Below are 22,537 nucleotides of genomic sequence, written 5' to 3'. Positions count from 1 at the left end.
TACATGCTAAAGCGGTGAGAAAATTGTGAAACGGGCAATTTCTGGGCGATGTGCGTGTGAATTCCGTGAGTCGGGCTATCCTGCGGAAGGGAATAGGGTTTTGCCCCATATGTACCGTCATACACGGTCCAACATCGGGAGTTAGAAGCAGTAAAATGCTGACAGATGTGCGGGCGGACGTCAGCCCTCCATTTATCGTATAAAATCAGTCGAAGATGCGCCTCTACTATTCAACAACAAATCGCCTGAATACAACTGACACCACGGATCAAGAAACACAAACCTGATGTTCAGCGCACTCAGCTCTGATTCTCTTATTGTCGTCACCGGTATCACGGGGTACATCGCTTCTCACGTCGGACTCGCTGCTCTTCGTGCAGGTCACCGGGTCCGAGGTACGGTACGCTCTCTACAGAAGGCCGAAGCACTCCGCGCCGCCTACGTGAAGGAGGGTGTCGACGTCTCCCCCGCACGGCTCGAGTTCGTGCTCGTCGACGACCTCGTGAGCGAGGTGCAGCTCGCCGGTGCGTTCGCCGATGCCGATGCGGTCGCTCATGTTGCCTTGCCCGAATTTGCGGGAGGGGTCGATTTCGTGCCCAAAACGGTAGAGAGCGTGCTCGTCCCGTTACGCGTCGCGGCAAAGGAGAAGAGCATCAAGCGATTCGTGATCACATCCAGCTCCGCCGCAGTCGTTTCGTTACCAGATATTCCGGACCAGGTCTTGGGAGAGACGGACTGGAACGAGAATGCGATCGAGGCATACAAGGCCATGACGCGGGAAGAATTGGTTGCACAGAAGGACTGGTGGTCCCAGTATCGGGCTGCGAAGGCGCTCGCAGAACAGGCTGCATGGAGGTTCGTCGATCAGGAGGAGGAGGGATGATCCTATTCATTGATGCTTACTGAATGTTGATACGTTGTCTTGACAGCCACACTTCCAATTGTCGTCCGTCCTTCCCGTCGTCACGTGGGGTCCGGTGCTGCACGGCAAACCTTCCCTCACTCCGGGATGGATAGCAGACCTTCTGAAAGGGGATACCGCCGTACTCTCCTACCGTCCTCGTGAGTACTGTCTTCTGATGCAAAAAGACATAACTTACTTAGTTCACCGCCAGAGTGGTACGTTGATGTACGAGACGCGGGAAGGCTTCATCTACTTGCGCTCACTCAGCCCAATCTCGCCGGACGGAGGATCTTCGCAGCGGCCGGACCCATCAGCATGAACAACGTCCTTGATGCATTAACAGGCGCATTTCCGAGCTCTGATTTGCCTGGAAACGTATCCGGAGATCTAGCAGAAGAGAGCCGATGGAAAATTGATAGTGAGCTCGGACGTAAGGTGCTAGGCGGCAAGTGGATCAGCTTGGAGGACTGCGTTGTTGATACCGCGAGAAGCATTGGATATTAGAGGATGAGAGACAGAACAATTTCGTAGCTAGAGTGATAATTCTGATAGTAAATCATGTGCCAGCAAGAGGGCCCAACAATACAGCGTAGCTCGCCATTGTGTCCTAGATCCCAGAGTTGTGAAGTCCAACGGGGCGCTATGAATACGGGCAAGGTTGGACACACTCACGGTTGTCGAGTTGACCCTGAACACCGAAGTTGTTTCAATGGAGGGTCTGTCGATACACAGGGGATTGGCCCAACTAGTCATCAGCACGTGGACACACAATGCATTAAACCCTAACCGCTTGCTAATCACCTGTGAAACCTTTGTCAACTTCGTCTTACCGGTACGGTTGTCTCAACCATGTCTGTGCTTCGGGTCAGTTCAAATTCATTTGCGCTTAACATGGCCAGCCTGTGTATACAGAGCACTGTGAGGATTTGAAGAACGACACACATTTACGTATCGGGTGATACAATCGGCAGTACGCACTACCAGTAAAAAGAAAACAACGATCAGATCACTGGCAACGAAGAAGCAAATGCCCCAGCTTCAGGGACAGGATCCAGTGAAGGTGGAATGTGCGAACGAGCGCCTTACACTGCTTTTTTTTTCAAATGTTCCCCGCTGATTCTACGCCTTCGCTGACTGTTATCGAGTGGTAATCCGGCGACTACGTTCAACCGAATCGTCCGATCACCTATATCCATAGGGCGTCCTCATATGGACATCCTGTCCACACGTTAGGTACGCACAGGCAGACCCTAGTTGATGCGAAAGTGCATTCTACAGACCCTTGGACAGAAGTCTGCATGAGGGCACCATCAGAACATTCGTAAGGTTGTGAGGTCTCAGGTCAGCGGCCTCCAGCGTTATCAGGGTTCGAGTAGCCTTCTGGCGACGTGCTTTGGAAACAGCGTGCCCTGATTGTGCCTTTTCCTGTCTCCGTGTTCTCGCCAGTGCAACCGGGGTCGAGATGGTAGCCACCATCCGCCTTGTCGAGAAGTAGCCTCCCAAAACGGCCGGAATATACTAAACAGCAGATCCGGTTATCTGAGTTGGCTGAATTCCGGCCTATCAACTGCCGAAAGCACTGAGGATGGATACCAAGGAGCAGCAATACTGGAAAGAATACGAAGAGAAGGTAGCGGAAGAGGGCACGGGACGGAGTGGGCCCATATCACAGACAGGTTCTAACGCATAAATAGGTCCGATGCAAACGCAGGATGAAGAAAAACATACTCAACACAACCTAAGCCCCGAAACCTACACCACCAAAACAACATGCCCGCCCTTCCACCTGGCTCACTCATAGTCGTCGTTGGCATTACTGGCTATATCGCATGTTATGCCGGCCTTGAAGCGCTCCGGGCTGGATTCCGAATTCGAGGAACTGTTCGTGATACCCAGAGGGCTGCAGCGCTCCGCGTTGCTTACGAAAAATTCGGCGTCGATGCATCCCCTGAGAACCTCGAGCTCGTGACGTTTGACGATCTGGGCAGCGAAGCACAACTTGAGGTCGCTTTCGCGGATGCCGACGGAGTTATCAACTTGACGATGCCGGAGTTCGATAGCGAAGATGACTACGTCAGCAGAATGATTGACGGCATGATGCTACCTCTTCGAGTGGCGGCGAGGGTGCCAAGCATCAAACGTTACGTGATGACTTCCACCTTGGCGGCAGCCGATCCGCAATTAGTAGGTGGTGCACCGACCGCCGAGCCGATAACCGAACATGCTTGGAACGACGAAGCAGTTCAGCTGTACAACACCTTGAGGGCAGCAGGAGAGAAGAACCAATGGGTTGAATATTGCGCAGGAAAGACGCTTGGAGAGAAAGCAGCCTGGGAGTTCATCGAGAAAAACAAGGTGTGTCTGGTCAACTTGCTGAAAAAGAGCAACAATTTCTGAGGCAGTGCAGCCCACTTGGGACCTAGTCACAATTTTTCCTGCATGTACATGGGGCCCAGTGATGTTTGGTCCAGCCAGGACAACCGCCCAGATTCTCGCAGGACTCTTGGAAGGGGATCCCACGCTTTGTTACATGCGGCCTTGTGAGTAAATCCATTCCAAAGTATCCTTTTACTCACCCACGCATTTGAAGACACGTACGTCGATGTCCGTGACTGTGGAAAGTTGCATGCTATCGCCATTGCTGAAGAAAGCTTCGGAGGTAAACGCACCATTGCTGCAGCCGGTCCGACGAACATCAAGGAAGTCGTGGACAAGTTGAAGAAGAGCTTCCCGAGCGCTAAACTGCCAGGCGGTCCGTCTCTCGAAGTGCCCGCGTCCAAGTGGAATATCGACAACGCAGTTGCGACGAGGGCACTTGATAACGAATGGATCAGTGTGGAGGATGCGGTTGTTGAGACTGCAAAGAGCGTCGGTTACTAGATGGCCCAACTCCGATTGTACAACAGACTGTCATGTACTGAAAGATTCACATGATTTGACGCGTCCGCTCGTGGTAAAGTGCATAAAGTGAATAGATCACGAAGCGGGTAATCAAGAGTACGTGCTTGCCGAAATCCCGGATTACTGTTTAGTATCGCCGACGCACGAGTCCATAACAGTGAGGGTATCTGGTGAACATGGGGGATCCGGATCAAGAACTAGAAAGAGTGAAGAAAGTGAAAGCCAGGGTCCGGCTTTGAAGAACAGTCGGACCGAGTGTGCCGAAATACCTCCGCCGCCCTCCGTTTGCAACGTCCGTGACATTTATCCCCCTACAGTATCTTTCCCAATTGGGCAGCATGTCCGAACGACTTATATCTAGCTATGGAGGGCATGTCGGGGGTCAGAAGAATCTCTGCATATTCTTTACAACTTGACGCTCTAAGGGCAACACAAAGATGGTGAATAAGCCTATCCCGATCCCCCCTGCACCTGCACCAGCCCCGACCGGCATCCTTAAGCTCGAGGGAGAGAAGATTGTTGACAAGAATGGCCACTCAGTCATTCTGAGGGGAGCCGCTATTGGTGGTTGGATGAACATGGAGAACTTCGTGCGTGTGTTGGCTAAGGAAGCGATTCTACGACCTCACGCTGGAACAGATCACTGGTTATCCTGGCCATGAGACCGGGATGCGTGAAGCGCTGCTGGAGGTGCTTGGTCAAGACAAGTACGACTTCTTCTTTGATCGCGTACGTGCAAGCTGCGGGTGCTCTTCAGCATTTCATATAACTAATCGCGGATGTTAGTTCCTCGAGTACTTCTTTGATGAGAAGGATGCCCAGTTCTTCGCTTCTCTGGGACTCAACTGTCTTCGGTGCGCTAACATTACCTCCTCTCCGTTCCGGTAGTCTAACTCTAGCCATCAGCGTGCCATTCAACTACCGCCACTTTGAGGATGATATGAACCCAAGCGTACTTAAGGAGCGAGGATTCCAGTGGCTGGATCGCATCGTTAATATCTGCGGAAAGTACGGGATCTACACTATTCTGGATCTGCATGCGGCGCCGGGTGGGCAGAGCACTGGATGGCATTGCGGTATGTCACACGTCATGCCATCATCCACATACCACTGACGTAGTTTGCATATAGACTCCGGTCTTACCCGCGCCCTGTTCTGGGAGCACATTGACTTCCAGACCCGTGCAATCAAACTCTGGGAGGCGCTTGCCGCGCGTTACAAGGACAATACGTGGGTGGCTGGTTACAACCCTCTTAACGAGCCCGCCGACAGCCAGAAAGCTCAACGCTTGCTGGCTTGGTACGACCGAGTGAACAAGGCGATCCTGGCGATCGATCCGAACCACATCCAATTCTATGACGGCAACACGTATGCCGCTGACTTCAGCGACTTCATGGGCCGCCCGCCGATGCCCAACAGTGTGTACGCGATCCACGATTACGCTGGCTACGGTTTCCCAGCATCGCACGAACTATACACGGGAAGTGCTGAGCAGAAGCACTTCCTCGAGAAACAATTTGCGCGCAAAATCGCGTACAACGAGGAGATCAAAGGGCATATCTGGAACGGAGAGTTCGGTCCTGTGTATGCGCGCGAATGGGCCGACGGACCTCAATGGGAGGAGATCAACAAGAGTAGGTACATGGTGCTCAGAGATCAGCTCGCGCTGTACGACACAAAGAAGATATCGTGGAGCATTTGGCTGTTCAAGGTACGCATGGATCGTCAGATCAAGATGCGGACTTCTCACTGTATCGCAGGACATTGGATTCCAAGGGATGGTTTATGCCTCTCCCGACTCCCCCTATGTCAAGACCCTCCAACCATTCATTGAAAAGAAGAAGAAACTTGCCGCAGACGCATGGGGAGTCGATCTGACCGACGTTAAGGAGGTCTTCGAACCCATGGAACATTGGCTTGAGCAGAACGGCCCGGCGATCCGAAAGCGCTACCCACCCACGTGGAACCCGGGGCGTCATCTCGGTCGCCCAGTCCGCAATATCCTTCTGTCCGAAAGCCTTTACCCGGAATATGCCGCCTACTTCAAGGATCTCAGCGAGGCTGAACTCGAGGCTTTCGCCGCGAGCTTCAAGTTTGAGAACTGCGTTCAGCGCGAGGGACTGAATGCGGTGCTTCGGGAGCATGCAGCTATTAAGCAGTAGCTTTCGCGCAAGTTCCTGTATCCTGACGTACTGTACTCATAACATCAATGAATTCAAAGTCCGGTCTCCACTCATTTTCTCATGGCCGAGGAATTCACAATCATTCGCGGTCAATATACGGTCCTTATTCCTTGCGCCTCGTGGAAGTGATGTGGATCAGTCCTATCCCAAAATCGCTAGTAACAGGTATTTAACATGGTTGTGTGAGACTGGATGAAGCACGTGATTTCCCTGTTTCTGTGTTCCAGAAACTTCCGCAACCGCCGAACACATCCCAAGCTCCACTTTTCTGGAACGCTCTCCAAGTCTCCTTTGCGCACTTTCTCGAACTCTGGCTGGGCAAATTATATCGAATATTCAAAGACTGTGTTCGGACTGCATGACGCAGTTTGCTGCTCCCTTGAGCTGGAATAGTTCTAGAAATTTGCGAGCACTGGGTATAAAAGCCGTCGACTCTGCTTGGAGAATCCCTTCAGCACAACATCCAACGTCCCTGATACGCCATTGCAACTGTACTCTGCTGAGCTCCTACTCGAAGATGTCTCGACGCTTTTTCGAAGATCCTTTCTTCATGCTTCTTGAGAACCCATACCACTCTCAATACTACCAGCCGAACAACTAGGCTAATACGCTAGACTCGCGAAACCAGCCTGGACCCAAACCGGACAATTTCATGGGATCGACCTTTGTGCGCAGCCCGGCGGTCGAGCTCGCTGAAGAGGGCAACGAATACGTCGTCGAGGCTGAGCTTCCTGGAGTTCGAAAGGAGGACCTTGAGGTTAGTGTTGGAGAGGGTGGAAAATCTCTCACGATCGAAGGCAAGGTCGTCAGACGCGGTTTCCAGCATCCAGCAGACAAAGGTACCGAAGGTGAGCTACCCATGATTCCCCTTCCGCCAAGTGGACGTGCGACTGACACAGAGGTGGTAGCGTCCAAAGCCAACACAGAGTCTATTGAGTCGATGTACTCGCACATTTTCCGTCGCACCTTTACTGTGACGGCGGGATTTGTAGATAGAGTCCTCACCGTGTGCACGTGACACGGAGGCAGCGAGGAGTGCATACAGCGTCAGAGCCCTGATGCATACATGCTCCTCATCTCTCTCTTTGACCATCATCTTGCCCCAGGGCAAAACGGTGATTGCAGAGTAGTGGTCTCATTCCTCTTACTATATCCTACTTGTACTATTCATTGAATGCTAGTCGGATCAATTCTTACTGAATCCTCCTCTTAATAATCTCTGGGCATCACAATTGGAGGTCGTGCTGGGATCCGACTGTGTCTAATCCCCTTTCCGAACTCCTGTCTCACTCGTTATTCTGCCTTGTATAATGCCTACTCACCATGGAAAGCAGGTCGAGGGAGAGGCGGCCCCGGCTTCCCCGGAAGTCGAAGCATCCTCCTCCGCTCCCCCACCCCATGACTTGGATGAGGGAGCTGGAGGATGTCAGGAAGCTAGTAGCCCCGATGAATGTCCTTCAGCTTCCGAGACATGTCAGCCTGGATTGGACTTGAGATTGACCTCTCCTTTTTCCCTCCTCACTCCTACTACCTGCCCACAGGCAGCGCCTCCGGGTGCTCCCCCTGGAGCTCCTATGCGGTCTGCTAGGTCCTCCTTCAACCCTAACGAAAGCATGATCACTCAACTGTCCACATCCGGACCTGCCCACAGCCCTATAAATTTTGACTTGGCCATCCGTTTTCGCATACCCATTTCCATTAGTGATCACACCATCCTCGCTACCCACCAGCCATTATCTTCCACCCCTGGATTTGTGTTCGGGCTGAAGCATGCCAACTCCCCCGACACAGTGACGGCAGACCAGATGCGCGTACTGATGCAGGAGGACGCCTTGAAGAAGAGCTACCTCTGGGCAGCAGGGAATTTCAAGGCTCGTCTAATGGAGTGGGAAAAGATTCCATTTGATCAGCTTGCACACACCAGATGCGAGGGGAATGGTCAAATTTTGTACTCGATACCGGATGACACTCTGCAAGTGTGGCAGACTCTGTCTCATGACCATGAGCACTGGTGCATCAGTGCACCAGAACCTCATGCCATCCACCTTACCTCTAAGGGGTGCAAGCCTAGCCAGCTGGACATGGGAGGGCATATACTAACGGCCCTGTCCGCACCTCATGACAGTATTGAATCCCTCTGGGGAGAATACTCTTTGTGGGTATCTCGTGTGCATATCGCTGCTTCTAGTTTAGAGCGGCAGTGTCAGTCCATAGAGGGAAAGGCCTTCCCTCCCTCCAATGTGTCCACGCCCAACCCTATCTCACAGATGGTGAGGACACTCACCCCGACTAGAGGGATGGGCTTGCAGCAGCAGCTCCATGCGGCCGCCCCCGACTATACCACTGCCAATAGAGCTCAGCGTCTCGCAGAAGTGCATCAAGTGTTCCTTAATGATTGGGGGGTTGCTCGTCCTCTTTCCCCCATGGTTAGAAGCATATATGATGGCCACACCGTGGCGCAGGAGGAAACGGCAACTTGCGCTCGTCACTACCCCGAAATCAATCAATTCGATGCGACGTTAGCCTACAATACAATTCCTGTTGATCCCCCTGTCACGAGTGTGCCGGTCGTGACTGAGCTTGCTTATGGAGCCAGGCCTGCCTTGAATGAATGCATCCCTTCCTCCCAGAAGCCCCGCGAGCGTTACCCTCTTCCTGGAGAGTGGAACGCAGGCTATGCTGGCCCACCCTCAGCAGCCCTCAGTCCCCATCCTCCCCAGTCGACGTTCTTTCCCTTGTCTTGGGCGGACGCATATGCACGTCTAGCTGAAAAGGATCAAGCAAGGGCGTGGATGGGAATACAGCCTCAGATTAATACTTGATTGAAGCGGGAAGATATCCCTTCCTGGGATGGTGATGGAGACGCGGCTGTAGAGTATTTTGCTCAGGTGGAAGAGCTCCTTGCACTGGATGGGCTGGTCCCACAGCAGTTAATGAGGGTTCTGCCTCTTCGTTCCACTGGGTCAGCTCACGCCTGGTGAATGGAAACCACTCCGACCCACCCGAAGTTGATTGTCACCCAAAGCACAGCAGACATCCAGAACAACCAGCTTGAGCACACGCACTTGGGGCGTTCATTCTTGGCTGAATAAACCAGGAATTCGTGGAATAACAGGCCGAGCAGAGCACACATGGCTGTACAGTTTGTTAGGCGAGTTCCGATACAAACGCGTGGGTCCCTTCTGCAAGAAATAGGGATAAGTAATGTGCACACGGAGGCATTAATGAATTGAATCTGGCACTACGTCATTCGGCAATGGTCCTAACATCTCGGACTGGTGCGCTGAAGGTAAATTCCTATGTGACAGGTCGTGCGGCTTGATTGCGGCCATTCTCCTGAACAGATGATGGCCGGTGGTTGCGGAATGGAGGCACTGAATAGGAGGAGGAGTGGAAGGATAGGAAGTAGGTCGATATATATTATTTTTGATATACTCGTTCCAAGATTTTGGGTATGTGTGTATGGGGCATCATCCTCCGACAATTACGCACTCTGAGCTCCGCGCTCAGGCAACCACCCCTCACTGTTGCTTCGCGAGTCTTTCCGCCTTCCTGATAGCTCTTCTTCTGATATCCTTGTGCATATCTTACTATCATTAGTTCCTTGGATCATACTGGCAAGAACAATATGCTCACTGTTAATATATCCCAACAGCCAGCCCTTCGGAGCATAACCCTGCACGAGCCAGTCCCCAATTGAATGACTCCAAAACGGGGTCATCGCACCCGGCCTGCCCAAGCTACCACACGGCACTCCGATCTTTCCCAGCACGGTGCGCACGTACGCCTTCGCGGTAGGGGCAATAATAGAGGGGCGACGAATCTTGCTCAGGTTGGAGACGACGAAGTATGTGTTAACGAGTTCCACGCGGACGCCTGTGCCTGCCAGCTCGGTTGTGAGACACTGAGACCACGACTGGAGGAAGGATTTGGAGCCCGTGTAGACTGAAAGCATGGGGGAGGGGAATGCACCAGAGAACGAGCCAATGTTGAGGATCAGGCCTTTCTTTCCCGAGACCATGGCTGGCAAGAGCATCTTAGTGACGCGGATTACGGAAAGGATGTTGATCGCGACAATTGCTTCGTCTTCTTCAAGCGCATGTTCGACAAAGTTGGTAGGCATCTCGTAAGACTTCCCGACATTGTTGACTAAGGATGGCGCGTCAATAGGTGAAATAGAACGAGCATAGAACGAGCAGCACACCAAGTACGGTCACTTCCAACCCCGAAAGGGCGGTTTCCAAAGCCTTGTACGCCTCCGTATCATTGCTCGAGAAATCGATCGAGTGAGTCTTAGTCTTCACGTTATATTTTCCCTCTTCCACGCAGATAAGCCTTGTAATTCAGATGCAGCAGATCTACGTACCAATTTCGGAGGCGACGGCATTCAGCTTGTCCGCGCTTCGCGATGCGATGAAGACGTTGAATCCCTTGCCTGCGAGCTGTAGCGCGAACTCTCTCCCTATTCCATCTGTAGCTCCGGTCACAACGGCCCATGCACCTTTTCCAGCACCGAATTTCTTGAGCTATCCATTTGCACCCGGTCAGCCAGACGTTTGTAGTGGGGAAACGGCAAAACGCACCGACACCCCAGGGACCAAGTACGTCTGTACGAGCACCCTCACAAGCCTGAGAACATGGAAAGAGAGAACGATGCCTCCAAGAGCGGCTAAAGAGAGACCGACGATTGGGTGCTCCGTCACTTGATATATATTGTTAGTGCGGTGACCAAGAAACACGCGTAGAAGAACATGCACGTACGGATGTCGGCTGGACGGGCGTAGAGCATCGGGCGGATATGATGGGAAGACATTTTGTGCTGTTCCTCTTCTGAAGTACTGCACTTTTTGAGATGGTCGAGGAAAGAAAAGAACACCAGAGAAAGCACAGGTGTTATATATGCTCAGAACACGACTTTTGATACGTGGTCCCTGACCGAATGAAGTTCAGATGGACGGGTCAGCGGAAATACAGCCACATCATTCACATGCTGCACCTTTTTTCTTTCAGAGTGAAGCAGTTTCATGATACAGCGCACGCTTTGCTTGTATCTCCTGCTGGTCGAAGTTAACAATGGGACTCGCAGACAGAAAAGTAAAGCAAAAGATCCAAGCGGATCCACGCAACCTCACCTGGAAGAATGGTACGCTCTTCTCTCGTATCACGTACCAATACTGACCGCTCCCAGACGCCTCCCGTTTCGGTCACGCATATTTGTCGAAGCTTGGCTGGTCTACTGGATCATCTCTCGGTCTCACAGGACAAGGACTGACCGAATACATCCGTGTTGCACACAAACTTGATGCGCTGGGTATCGGTGCACGCGTAGGAGGAAAAGAAGACAGGGACGGTCGAGCTGGGAGGGAGTTTGACGGCTTGTTGAGGAGGTTGAACGCTTCTGCCGAGGAGGGGGAGGATGTTACAATGGAGGAGAATATCAAGATCTCTGGGTTTCATAAGGCCAGTGGTGAGGAGGGACTTACGGTGGAGGGCACGGTAGTTGTTGAGGAACACAAGAAGGGGAAGAAGAGGAAGCGGGAGGTTACGGAAGAGGGCGAGTCCCCCAACAGCTCTTCCCCTGAAGAGACAACGACTGCTACGACGACTGTCACTATCACTCAAACAACTACTCCCGCCTCCGCTGTGCCCCGCCGCCTCGCGTACGGTCCTCTTTCCTTACATATCTGTGAATTTCATTCTGACTTCATGCACAGACATCGATCTCGTTTCCTACGTGCGAAATCCCTCGCAAAATCTGATTCTCGCGCAATGAGTGAAATCCTTGGTATCGCCTCCGCTCCTGCTTCACTGCCCGGTACGCCAAGGGACTCATCTCCCGTACCTGCTGCGTTCCCTACTCTATCTTCCGGGCCGGCTACTCCCTCCGAGCCACAGGAACCTGAAGTGACACCGAAGGACGACGAGCTGGTCAAGACTTCTACTTCATCATTCTCCGTTGCAGATTACTTCAAGCAGAAGATGCGTGCGAAGCTTGGACTTGCACCCTCAACTTCTGAACCATCCTCTGCTCCTCAGACGCCGATGGGATCGATGCAAGAGGAAGACGGAAGTATGAAGATGGGAATGGGTTTCGGTAAGGGACTGGGACTTGAAGCGGGGAACGGGCTTGGGTTCAGGTCAGCTTCTTCCGGTACAGAATCGGACGAGCAGAGGGATGAGCAGGGCCACCTGGACGCGAAGGAGACTGAGGCTCAGGATATCGCTGAGCATGTGGGGGAGAAGAAACGCAAGAAGGCAAAAAAGGAGAAGAAACAATCTGCTGAAGTTCCCGTGCCTGAAGAGGGAAAGAAAAAGAAGAAACGAAAGTCAGAGGCCATCGAACCTGTTGAGGTTACGATTCCTATGAAGGACGGGGCACCAGCTGCAGGCGAACGACAGAAAAAGAAGAAACGAAAGAATGATCTTAACGAGCACAAGAATGATGCTTCTTTGGCACCCGTCGACCCGCCAGAACCAGAACATAAGAAGAAGAAAAGTAAGTCTGATGTTGCTGCCGAGCCCTCGAGTGTCCCCCCGATCCCCGAGACCGAACTCATGCCAGCGAAGAACAAAAAGGAGAAGCGGAAGAAGCTCATACCCGTTCATCCCGAGCCGGTTGGGGGCGAGAAGAGGAAGAAGAAGCGAAAAACGGGGGAAGCGTGAACTGCTGCCGGAGGTTCATATGTTTTGGAGCCGCCTCTGGTTTGGATGGCAGATGAGGTGCCCTGCGGAACGGTGTACATGTACATAAAGTTGGGCGTACCCGACTCTTACGAGATGCATATGTTGGCCTGCCTAATGGCGGTCTTAGTATAAGGGTGTCTGGTGCCGTCAGGAAGAGGCCGTCGGCAGCGGTGGCTTGGTAAGCTCTTTGCGTCGGTCCTGTGAGCGCCGCGATGTAATTGAGGTAATTACTCATTTGGTCCAATTCAGGAATCTTGTGGGACGCTCCGACTAGCATCGCCCAGAGTTCATTGGAAGTGCCAATATAGCGCTGACTCTGGTGTAAGGAAAGAACTTTCGACTGCGCATACTCACTAGTTGTAGCATCCCTGGCGTGCTATATACCTGTGGGTACTCTATCTTTGATGGTGGGCCAAGAGTGTGGCAAGACGAGAAGTTGTGGTGGCTTCGGGCCGGTGTGTGAGACTAGGACAGAAGCCCATCTGCTCCCGAAGAAACTGATAAAGTAAGGAAGCTGACGAGAAACGGAAGCAACTCTGGTCCCTTTGCTCTTGACTTCCACGTCTCCCCAAGCCGCGCAAGCGCCGGTGGTTTCTTTGCTCCTTCTGTAGGGTACTTCGAAAGTGACCCCACCATTCTGTTCTGACAGGTCAAACGGGTTCTCAGGGAACAAGGTATTGGCTTTTTGCCAGTCCCGTTGAGTCCCCACGCGGCATCCCATGGTCCTCGTTGTTCACACGTGCCCTCCAATGGGACAAGTGGCTCTGTCGGCGCTAGGCTTCGGGAAGGCTGTTGTAGGCCACCCCTCTGCTCTCGCTGCATCTTCACAGCCTTTACCACGTCCGTGATGCCGGGGAACGCTATGAAGTCATTAGTCAACAATAATATCAATAAGACGACATTGCTCTGCATCGGCGCATGTCTAAAAGCGCTACAAGACCGGCTTAGCTTTCGGACCCGATGGATGAGCGGCATTGCCCACACCCGGCCCCTACCCGAATAAGGGCTAGCTTCTAACGGAGGCAAATCTTCTGATGATCCCACTTTATTCGGACAAAACGGTTTTCCTCCCATGTCTATTATTGCGAAATGGCAGGGTCTCTGGCTTTTCTTGCTCAGCGCCAACCTCTTCCCGGGCCCACTAGTATCCCACAACAAACGTCTCGAGATTCTCTCACTGCCTTGACGCCCCATCATCACCTCCTCATAGTTTGCACGCGTGGTTGAAACTTATTCGCAAGCGAATAAGGCCCGAGAAGCACTAGTAAAGCCGGGGTGCTGTGCAGTCCGCGGCGCCTAGGGTCGCACGACAACAGCACAACAATGGACTGCTGAATTGCCTGGAAATGCAAATTTTTGGGATAGCCGGCCGTGACTTCTCTCCCTCAGTGGGAATTGTACAATTGCCGTGTCCCTTTACGTTGCCGATTGCTGTGGCATCCCATTCGGCGCATCCGCTATCCCAGCTGGCTGTCCACCGGTCCTCTGTAAGTGCCTATACCACTCTCACAGTGCATTGTCAGGATGTCATTTGACTCATAATCTTACCTTACAACCAGCTCTCAACCACTGCAAAGCTCGTTCTCCAGATCTATGAACTCCCCCATCCACGCTCTCGTTCTCGACGCGCATATCGATCGAGTTCGACGGGCAAGCGACAACCCGATTGTGGCTCCACATCATTCTCTGCGCCCTTTCGACATATTAAGCCGGGGCCTGACGACATAGCAAAGGTGGACATCGATACCTCGACAAAGGAGCTGGCCGAGCTCTCATTCCAGCTGGAAGACAAGCTTCTCCAAGAGACTCACGTCAACAATATATGGGAATTTGGGCCCTGCAGGCAAAGCGCCTCGTGTTCTGGTAACTCTGACATTACCAACAATATTCCACCGCCTTCTGTAATTGACTCTTCATTCCTACCGGCCGCCCGCACGACTATCAATATTTGTGCTCTCTCAGAGCATTTTAATGGCCTAGATTCTCCAGCGCAGGGCCATCTACATGAGCAGCATTTACCCGAGGATCTGGCTGGGCGCTTATTTGGACTCCCGAACACTGTGGATGTCTTTAACGCTGGAGACGAGCCTCCATTACGACTCTCTCACCCCTCTCCCTTCGCGCTTGAGGCCCCGCAATCGCGCAACTCCCTTAGGCAACCCTTCCCGAGCAATTCCCAAGACGAACAATTTCACGACGAAACATTCACTCCGGCTGTGGACGACACCGCATTATCTCTCTCTCGACGTCATGCCTACATTTCAAACTGGGTGCAGTCCACTTCTCCGAGCACTCCAGGATACGCGTTGGATCCCGATTCGCGCTTCAGCATGGTCATGGAGGTCCTGTCTAGTGAACCACTCTACATTGTGCGTCTCGGCTTTTGTTGACAGACAGGGGGCTGACGTTGTTCGCATCGCAGAGACACCGCTCGTTTGACGAAGACCTCTGGTCCTTCAGTTCCGCGGGTGCGGTCTTGCACGACCAGACAACTGTGGCGGAGATCTACCAGCAGGCATCGTCGAGTGGCGAACCGCGTCGAGCATGGTTATTCCGCTCTCTTCACGACCGCGTGTTCCACACGTCTAGCCGGCAGCGACAAAGACCTCGGCGAAATACCCCGCCCCTGGCCCGAAACGAGCTTGGAACTGAGACGACGTCATCGTCCATTACGAACGAGGACAATGATACGGAACGCGACACTGAGGAGGAGGCTGCGAAGGCGATTGATAGAGCGGAAGAGGCCGCGATGGAGCTGGCTGAAGAGGCGGCGGCAGAAGAGGTGAGGAGAGTAAGACGATGACGTTGTGCACTCTGACACTCTCATTCAGATGGAGCATGTGTCGTTCCCGTCTGGTGACGACGAGGGGTCTTCAGCTTCGGTTGATCAATCCACTTCTATATCCTTTGTGCCCGGTCACTCCCATCGGCCTTCTGTCTCGGACGTGAGTCTCCCTAGTATTCGATCATGTCAATTTATTCATCATATCATAGGCGACTCTGCGGCCGCCCTCACGGTCATCCGAGTCATCCGGCAGCGACCCGCCGGTATACACGCCAGACTGGATGTCGATTGGCCGAGATCGACTGGGTTACGAGTGGTGGTTTCTTGTCGATGAGGACTGTGACCTGCACTGGCAGTTCAGCTATGTCAACAATGAAGGGCGTCGAGTGTTCTTGCCTCATCACGACTACGAGCGAGTGCAAGCGATGCATCGACGAACGAGAGCGTTAGCGATAGGGCGGTTAAACGTATTGACGGACGAAACATACGGCGCGGACACTTGAACAAAGGCAAGTCACACGGACAGTGACCCCTCTGCTTTGCTTTTCTTTTCTCAACGAACTTTTGGATTACACCTTATGACTGATTACTTGCTTTCTTAACATTGGGACAGTTCTATCTTACTACTACGTTGGTATATAAATGTGTATCTTACGGCATGGAATCTCTGCCTTCATGTATTCGTCATCTAACGAACGGCACACTGATGTTTACTTTAGCGCGCATAATGCTATCGTACGTTTGACTAAACCCAGGAAACCATTGTGCAGATTCGTGGGATGCAATGGGTGTGCGTCTCTCCCGTTCTGCGAAGGATGGTTCGGTCATGTTGTGGTGCAGCCTTTGAAGTGTGGAGATTATTGGGTACAATGAGGGGCGACACAGGAAACTATGCTTATGCTGCCATTCCTGTCTCGTTATCGAGAAAATAGAGTACTTACGAAGGGGTGACAGCATATACATGGGTGTCGGTGTCCGGGGATAAGCTAGCGCCCGGATCTTTAGCGGCTTCGGCAGTGTCCCATTCCGCAAAGGATATGGCTAACAGAATCTGACGCAGTGAGAGATTCCTTAAAGTAATCAGATGAAACCTAATAATAGCTGAACATTGAGATCTGAACTGCGGGGTTGACCGGATCTTTTTGGATGTCTTCGGACACTGACGTATCCATAATATAGAGACAACGTGCTAATGTGGCTCCAGAGCCATCACTTCCCCACTCGACAGCTGTAGATACCCGCCGCCACAAGATTCGGCGAGCACCGATCAATAAAGGGCCGTGCACCAGCACATTGACCGCTACAGCTATTCCGCAGAGTCTATCAGATGTAACGTGGTAGGAAGTCGACAATCAGAAAGATGACCACGCATAACATCTTCCATCCATGATCTCTCCGTTCCTTATCACAGATAGTCATCGTATTGTAGTCAGGTACACAGAAGTCGTTGAACAGAACACATGGTGCGCGATGGTGGTCGTCTGCCCTGGAGGACAACGTTTGCTGCGGAAAAGTTCTGTTAAGGGACTCTGTACAGTCATGTCGCCTTCTTGCGGAGGGTGACGCCAAGGCGGATACACAATTTGAAGAAGCTCTGAGGGATAACAGTCTAGAATGTGGATAGGCGGATAGAAGGCTGAATCGGGGTGAAATGAGAGCTTGATTATTATTATAATCACTTGTGTCGCACAGCTTTAGCCACTAGTTAGAGCCAGGGACGGACTCTGGCAACGCCTCTAATTAGAGGGAATTCTGGAGTGATGTCTGTCCGCGAAGGGTCCAGCAGACGGGCTTTGTCCCTGAAACCAGATGTGTGGTGGCCGGCTGGCACATCAGAATGTTGGGCTGTCTCATCTCGCCTGGCTACATCATGCCGTCAATTGCGGCACGCTGACAGGCAGCCGGAGACAAGTGACCCCGCATTTTGTTCTTGGCCAACTGCCGGTAGGGCAGGCCGATCACGGCTCCGGGATACCAGATCACGGTTCCTACCCCGCATTTCGGTCTGGCCCAGCACGGCGGTCGACATCATACCGGCCAGTACAGCTCGCAAATATGGATACGGTTAGCAGGTCAGCCTGAGAAGGCTGGAGGGTAGCTGCTTGCTACCTTCTCCACAACTTCTGACTGGCTAGAAGGTCGGTTGCTTCCCTGGACGGAATTGCAGTCTGGCTGAAGGATCCAGCTATGTCATGCCTGTAAGTGGGCTGGCGAACAGCCAGAGCATGCTACTGCTATACATCATTGTTTGCATATGAAAGAGTACAAAAGAGTGCCAAGCCGGGTTACCCGTACGTGCACCAGCAAAGGTGAGCCGGCGACGAAGTGCGAGCTCTACCATGCACGAAAATCAGACTAGAGCTTGCTACTGGCTGTAGGCCGGCATTTGTTGTTGTGGTACATTGTAGCAGGCTAACTATTGCTGGATGTCCAGCGAAGACAATGCCTGCACGACTCCATCCCATTCCTGCGCGACGTCATCATCAACATCATCAGGATCCCCAGCCTCCCCCGTGGGATGTCCATCCCAATCCGCCAGTAGGTCCGATCGGCTGGCCAGCACAGCTTGCTGGGAAGCTGGTCCCAGAATGCGAGCCAATGTCTTCTCAGCCACAAAACCCGGGCAACTGCAGAATCTCCTGCATGCGGGCCTGCATTCGAGTGTTTATGCGCAATTGCCGAGCGACATAGTCCCGCATGACACTGGCCAGCACTCGATCCCCGGCAGCTTCCGCACACGGAATCCCAGCGAGCAATCGAGCAGGCTCGTTGTGGAGCTGTGTGTTCACGCGACGAATCTCGATATTCAAGCGCTCCAGCTCGTGTTCCGCGCACTGTACTAGCTGCCATTTGCGAATGAGCTCGCGCACGCGCGGGTTGGCCCAAGGTCGCTGGCGGATGTCTTCTCGAGCGTGACGCAGAAGGGAGAAGTCGGCCAGCAGAGCATAGTCCAGCACTTCTGCTGGCTTCAGTGTCGGGCGAGGGGGCTGGAGGCTAAGAGCTAGCTTGTTGTACCGTGCTATGGAAGCCTTGATCGCCTTGCTTCGAGTGTTCAGAGTGCAGGCTATTGCAGTTCGCATGGCATATCCTGCCTGCGGTCAGAACTGCCTGCCACGGTCTAGATAATGTCCTCACCTGTGCCACGTATGCTGAGCTTCTCTAGCTCGAAAATATGCTGGACCACAAGACTTTCCAGCTCATCTAGCGCCGTGTGGTACTCCCGAAGGACACAGGCAGCTTCGTACTTCTGCCAGGAGGGGTGCTCTGGAGTCCAGGGCTCAGTTTGTAGTTCCAGCTCGTAGCGTGCGGCGAGTGCTTCGTATTCATGGACAGCCCGCAGTACGCGGTTGTAGTCCCGCTCCAGCATCTTCTGGCGGGTGTTATCGCTGGTAGCTGGCCAGCTAGCAGGCATAACAACCACGAACTCGTGGTATTGCATGTGGTCCAGCTTGTGTCTACGGGTAGTTAGCAGGCTGGTGCGCAAGGCTGTATGGCTCAACCGACCGTTCGGCATGCAGCAGGTGCAGGGTTTCCAAGTAGCAAAAGGCCAGCTGGTCTTCTGCCGGCTCCTCCTGTAGGCTGTCGAAGAACGCCCACTCCTCCTGCAGGAAACGAGCAAGATCCATGGTGGTGAGCCCGAGTTGAGACAGCATGCTCTGGACAACCGGGTATGACCGCTGGATCAGATCCAACGCCTGCTTGTAGTTATTGTATAAGAAATTGGCTGGGAACAATCAGCCAGGGATAGGACCAGCCACGAGGCAAGCACCATACTCACATAAAAGTGTGCGACAATCCCGGTCCCAACGCTGGTAGAAGAGATGCATTGTCTGGTGGCGATGGTACCGGGATGCATGCCGGAAGAGGTGTGCCGTCAAGTTTTGTTGTGCCGTCAAGTTTTGTTTGGCGAAGACCCACTCACAGGTCTCGAAGTCTTCTAGGCCGGCAGTCGCAAGCAGGCAAGGGTGGAAAGCCAGCTGACACCGTCGGTTGTGAGCATAGCCATGAAAGGCACCCACGAAAAACCGCAAGCTGGCTGCCGCAGCCTGCGCCCCAAGCGGGCTTTGCTGAATGGTGACAGAATGCGTACAGCCAATGTCATAACCAAATGCGAGGCCCACACCGAAGGTCTTGATGCACTTGTCGAGCACGGTGAGCGAGTATCTCGATCTGCAAGCTGTTAGCTAGCCAGTCCTTTCCAGCAAGAAGGCGGGCACGTACAATTCCCCGCTCTTGATCATGTCCACTGACCACAGGATGAAGGCATGCCGGCAGACGACCAGGAAATGACCGGTTTCGGCGAATGCCTGGCAAAAGGAGCCGGCGTCCTCCTTCGCCTGGGCAGCCTTCCACTTCGAAGCACAGTCTGCGAGCTGTTCCGGCTCCGGCTCTTCGTGCACGCCGCCAGGACCACCGGCTTCCTTGCCGGCTTCCTTCAGCCCGCTAGTGGGGCCGGGGAACTTATCGTGCCCTTGAAGCCAGGGGGGTCTGGCGTAGAGCTCGACCCTAGCAGCTGGAATGACATAGTCGGTTTCAAATATCCTGTCGTCTTGATGGCCAGCTTGCTCAAACCACTTGGAGGAGTTATTTCCGTCGCCGCACAGAAGCATGGTGTGCAGCTGGGCTGGCTCGCCCTCTAGCTGCTGCCCGTGAGAATGCCTTCCAGATGGTGAGGGTTACATGACGTACCTTGTACTGGCAAGCAGGACAAGAGTGGAGTGCACGCCAATCGGGCCCATCTTCCCTGAATGCCACTGCCAGAAGCTTGTCCACTAGCTGCAAGAGCCGGATGTACACATCATATGCCTGCGAGAGCTGCTGGCGGAAGCTGCACAGGTATACAACCTGCTGGCTGGTCAGCAGGCACACATGCCAGTTGGAGAAACCTTCACCCACACCATGGAGATCACACAAAACGCAGGCCCAAGCCTCATGCGAGACATACGCTCACAATTGTGCATGGTGGTAAACCTCCAGCACGTGAAGCGAGAGAGCCAGCCTTGGCAGTTCAGGAGTGCAGGGCAGGTAGCCTGCACGGACAATCACCCGGATTGGGTGTTGCGCCCCAGCTGCTGTGTCTGGCTGGAATGGTTGCAGGCGAATACCTGCCGGTCCGTCAGCCAGTGCGTCAACCATGCTTGGTGTGGGATGAGCACCTTGCCAGTCAATCACCCGCAGAAGCAAGCCAGATTCGGCGGGAAGGAACTCGTGCTGTTGAGGTTCGGGCTGTGGTGCGTTGTGACTGGCATGCTGCCAGTGCAGCAGGTCGCGGGCCAGTTCTGGCAACAGACGTTCCCAGGCAGCGTGGTGCTGACCACGCCGTTGTGCATAGCTTCCCCGACCGGTAGCGTGACGACGCCTCAGCCCTCTGGAGAACCGGTTATACCAGCTGGCATGAAGACAGGCGGACCTGGCATGCACCTTACCTCCTCCCAGGCTTGGAGGACAGCATCTTCTTCCTCCAAAGCCACATCCTCCCACCTGCCCACTCCAGCATTCCCTCCATCGGCCTCCGTATCGGCCCATTCGCCCTGGAGGTATTGAGCATCAGCAGCATCCTGTGGATCCGCTGGCCGAGCGTGAGACACTGGAGAAAGGAACCAGGCAGGCATACCAGCAAAGCGCTCTCGGCACGCATCATCAACCTGCTGAGTGCGCTGGTCGAGGTCGGCTATGGTGTAGATACCATGTGTCGGGCCCCCCGCCTGGTCTGGCTCGCCTGTAGCTCCATGGTGCGCTCACCGTTGCTGCAATCATGCGGCCAGCGTAGTGCACGCCCGGTTTCTGTTGCTGGCCTGGTGGGCAGGGGCTGGGTGAAGGACCGGCGCAATTGTCAAGCGCACTCAGCAGGAGCTGGAGCCAGAGGGTTTGGTGGATCGAGGAGATAGAGTAGCAGAAGCAGGCATAGGAGTGGACCAAACAGCAAGCCGGAAGGGCATGGCTTGCTTGTTTACCTCATGTGGCAAGCACCGGCGCGGAAGCCAATCTGCCCGCTGCCCGTCGTAAGTGCCGGCGAGATCTCAAACTTTTCCCCCGGCGCTGAGTTCTGGCCCTAAATTCGTATATCTTCGCCAGCATATGGCTGACGCATACAGCTACAATGTACCACAAGGAATTCATTCCCTGATGTCTGGCAGTACACACGCATGGCTAACATGCCCGCCCAGTGGTCTGGAGCAAGGGGGCCTCGGCCCGATGTTCATGGCGGAGGGAAGTGATGTTCTGCGCCGGCAGCAATTGAACTGGCATCCGGAAGCCATGCTGAAGGCCTGCCAAAGGCGTGCCGGCCGGCAATGCACATTCGCCCGCCGACACATCCTCATGCATGTGCCGGGGCGAGGCTCGATCGGCGGGCAACAAACACCCGATAATGCCGAGCCCCGCTGAAAAAACTTGACCCAAAAAATGCTCAATCGGTCTGGCCAATCGCCCGGCAGAAGGTTCCAGAAGCAATAACAAACCCCGGAATTTGGGGTGCGTGCTTTGTGGATTGCCGGTGATCGGCAGGTGGTATTCCAGGGGACCCGCCCGAGTGGCGCAAGCTGGGGGTCAATGGCACGTTTTAAAACCTTTGCTCCCGTCCCCCGGCCTTCCCCTCTCTCTCTCTCTGACCATGATCTTCCCTCTGCTTGCTCATCCTCCCCACCCTTGCCCCCCTTCCTGGATGGCTTCTACCTCCTGCTCCCTGTCTCCCTTGCCCTCACTACTGGCTAGCCTGCCCTGCCTGCCCTCACCCCTTGCCCCACCTCCTGGCTGTTGTCTGCCCTGGCTGGACTGCTGTGAGGGCAACACAATCCAACAATTGTTGATGATTGAATAACCAAACAGGCAATGAGCAAATCAGAGAGTAGTGAGTTGTACATCAATCAATACCTCAATGTTTGTTCACAAACAGAGTGATTGACAGGGGGTTTATAAAGTAAGGGGTGATTGGCAGCCGACAGGCATGATTGTGTGCATGTTGTGTGTACATTTGGAACAGGTAAAGCTTCATGGTTAGAACCTAATGACCTTGGACCGTGGGTGTCAGGGCACCAGCTCATTGCTTGGTCAAGAGACATGACTAAGCCTTTATGACAT

At 53.5% G+C, this 22,537-nt stretch overlaps 8 protein-coding genes across 8 annotated transcripts; 6 read left to right on the top strand and 2 right to left on the bottom strand.

Annotated features, from left to right (window-relative positions):
• Nucleotides 1-286: 286 nt before the first annotated feature.
• Nucleotides 287-1,408, top strand: DACRYDRAFT_60100 (NADP-binding protein; the record flags this gene model as incomplete). The annotated part of the gene is made up of 3 exons (XM_040775614.1): nucleotides 287-859; nucleotides 930-1,062; nucleotides 1,116-1,408. The coding sequence occupies 3 exons, from the start codon at nucleotides 287-289 to the stop codon at nucleotides 1,406-1,408; spliced, it is 999 nt and encodes a 332-aa protein (XP_040623564.1).
• A 1,266-nt stretch (nucleotides 1,409-2,674) lies between these two features.
• Nucleotides 2,675-3,784, top strand: DACRYDRAFT_112471 (NADP-binding protein; the record flags this gene model as incomplete). The annotated part of the gene is made up of 3 exons (XM_040769425.1): nucleotides 2,675-3,259; nucleotides 3,312-3,444; nucleotides 3,495-3,784. The coding sequence occupies 3 exons, from the start codon at nucleotides 2,675-2,677 to the stop codon at nucleotides 3,782-3,784; spliced, it is 1,008 nt and encodes a 335-aa protein (XP_040623563.1).
• A 458-nt stretch (nucleotides 3,785-4,242) lies between these two features.
• On the top strand, nucleotides 4,243-6,004 carry DACRYDRAFT_97480 (glycoside hydrolase; the record flags this gene model as incomplete). The annotated part of the gene is made up of 6 exons (XM_040777459.1): nucleotides 4,243-4,395; nucleotides 4,445-4,534; nucleotides 4,592-4,659; nucleotides 4,712-4,881; nucleotides 4,936-5,516; nucleotides 5,566-6,004. The coding sequence occupies 6 exons, from the start codon at nucleotides 4,243-4,245 to the stop codon at nucleotides 5,965-5,967; spliced, it is 1,464 nt and encodes a 487-aa protein (XP_040623562.1). The 3' UTR covers nucleotides 5,968-6,004.
• Nucleotides 6,005-6,631: 627 nt separating this feature from the next.
• DACRYDRAFT_40408 (uncharacterized protein) lies at nucleotides 6,632-6,790 on the top strand (the record flags this gene model as incomplete). Its single annotated transcript, XM_040774480.1, has 1 exon — nucleotides 6,632-6,790. A coding segment is annotated over one exon (159 nt), but the record flags the coding sequence as incomplete, so codon positions are not given.
• Nucleotides 6,791-9,509: 2,719 nt separating this feature from the next.
• On the bottom strand, nucleotides 9,510-10,801 carry DACRYDRAFT_112468 (3-ketoacyl-CoA reductase; the record flags this gene model as incomplete). Its single annotated transcript, XM_040769424.1, has 6 exons — nucleotides 9,510-9,574; nucleotides 9,625-10,137; nucleotides 10,193-10,306; nucleotides 10,355-10,514; nucleotides 10,572-10,690; nucleotides 10,750-10,801. 6 exons carry the CDS (start codon nucleotides 10,799-10,801, stop codon nucleotides 9,510-9,512), a joined length of 1,023 nt encoding a protein of 340 aa, XP_040623560.1.
• A 260-nt stretch (nucleotides 10,802-11,061) lies between these two features.
• On the top strand, nucleotides 11,062-12,651 carry DACRYDRAFT_19133 (uncharacterized protein; the record flags this gene model as incomplete). Its single annotated transcript, XM_040771429.1, has 3 exons — nucleotides 11,062-11,131; nucleotides 11,177-11,648; nucleotides 11,703-12,651. The coding sequence occupies 3 exons, from the start codon at nucleotides 11,062-11,064 to the stop codon at nucleotides 12,649-12,651; spliced, it is 1,491 nt and encodes a 496-aa protein (XP_040623559.1).
• Nucleotides 12,652-14,018: 1,367 nt separating this feature from the next.
• On the top strand, nucleotides 14,019-16,156 carry DACRYDRAFT_102754 (uncharacterized protein; the record flags this gene model as incomplete). Its single annotated transcript, XM_040767663.1, has 5 exons — nucleotides 14,019-14,159; nucleotides 14,232-15,041; nucleotides 15,095-15,454; nucleotides 15,504-15,617; nucleotides 15,667-16,156. The coding sequence occupies 5 exons, from the start codon at nucleotides 14,019-14,021 to the stop codon at nucleotides 15,958-15,960; spliced, it is 1,719 nt and encodes a 572-aa protein (XP_040623558.1). The 3' UTR covers nucleotides 15,961-16,156.
• Nucleotides 16,157-17,838: 1,682 nt separating this feature from the next.
• On the bottom strand, nucleotides 17,839-21,322 carry DACRYDRAFT_102753 (uncharacterized protein). The gene is made up of 10 exons (XM_040767662.1): nucleotides 21,072-21,322; nucleotides 20,884-21,026; nucleotides 20,614-20,825; nucleotides 20,354-20,562; nucleotides 20,147-20,302; nucleotides 19,679-20,097; nucleotides 19,236-19,627; nucleotides 18,962-19,181; nucleotides 18,593-18,912; nucleotides 17,839-18,545 (listed from the first exon to the last, which is right to left on the bottom strand). The coding sequence occupies exons 6-10, from the start codon at nucleotides 20,065-20,067 to the stop codon at nucleotides 18,064-18,066; spliced, it is 1,803 nt and encodes a 600-aa protein (XP_040623557.1). The 5' UTR covers nucleotides 20,068-20,097; nucleotides 20,147-20,302; nucleotides 20,354-20,562; nucleotides 20,614-20,825; nucleotides 20,884-21,026; nucleotides 21,072-21,322; the 3' UTR covers nucleotides 17,839-18,063.
• Nucleotides 21,323-22,537: the final 1,215 nt, after the last annotated feature.

Source organism: Dacryopinax primogenitus (assembly GCF_000292625.1).
Source record: "Dacryopinax primogenitus strain DJM-731 SS1 chromosome Unknown DACRYscaffold_27, whole genome shotgun sequence".
Lineage (NCBI taxonomy): Eukaryota > Fungi > Basidiomycota > Dacrymycetes > Dacrymycetales > Dacrymycetaceae > Dacryopinax > Dacryopinax primogenitus.
Note: the sequence above shows the minus strand (reverse complement) of the source record. Positions and strands in the feature narration are given on the sequence as shown.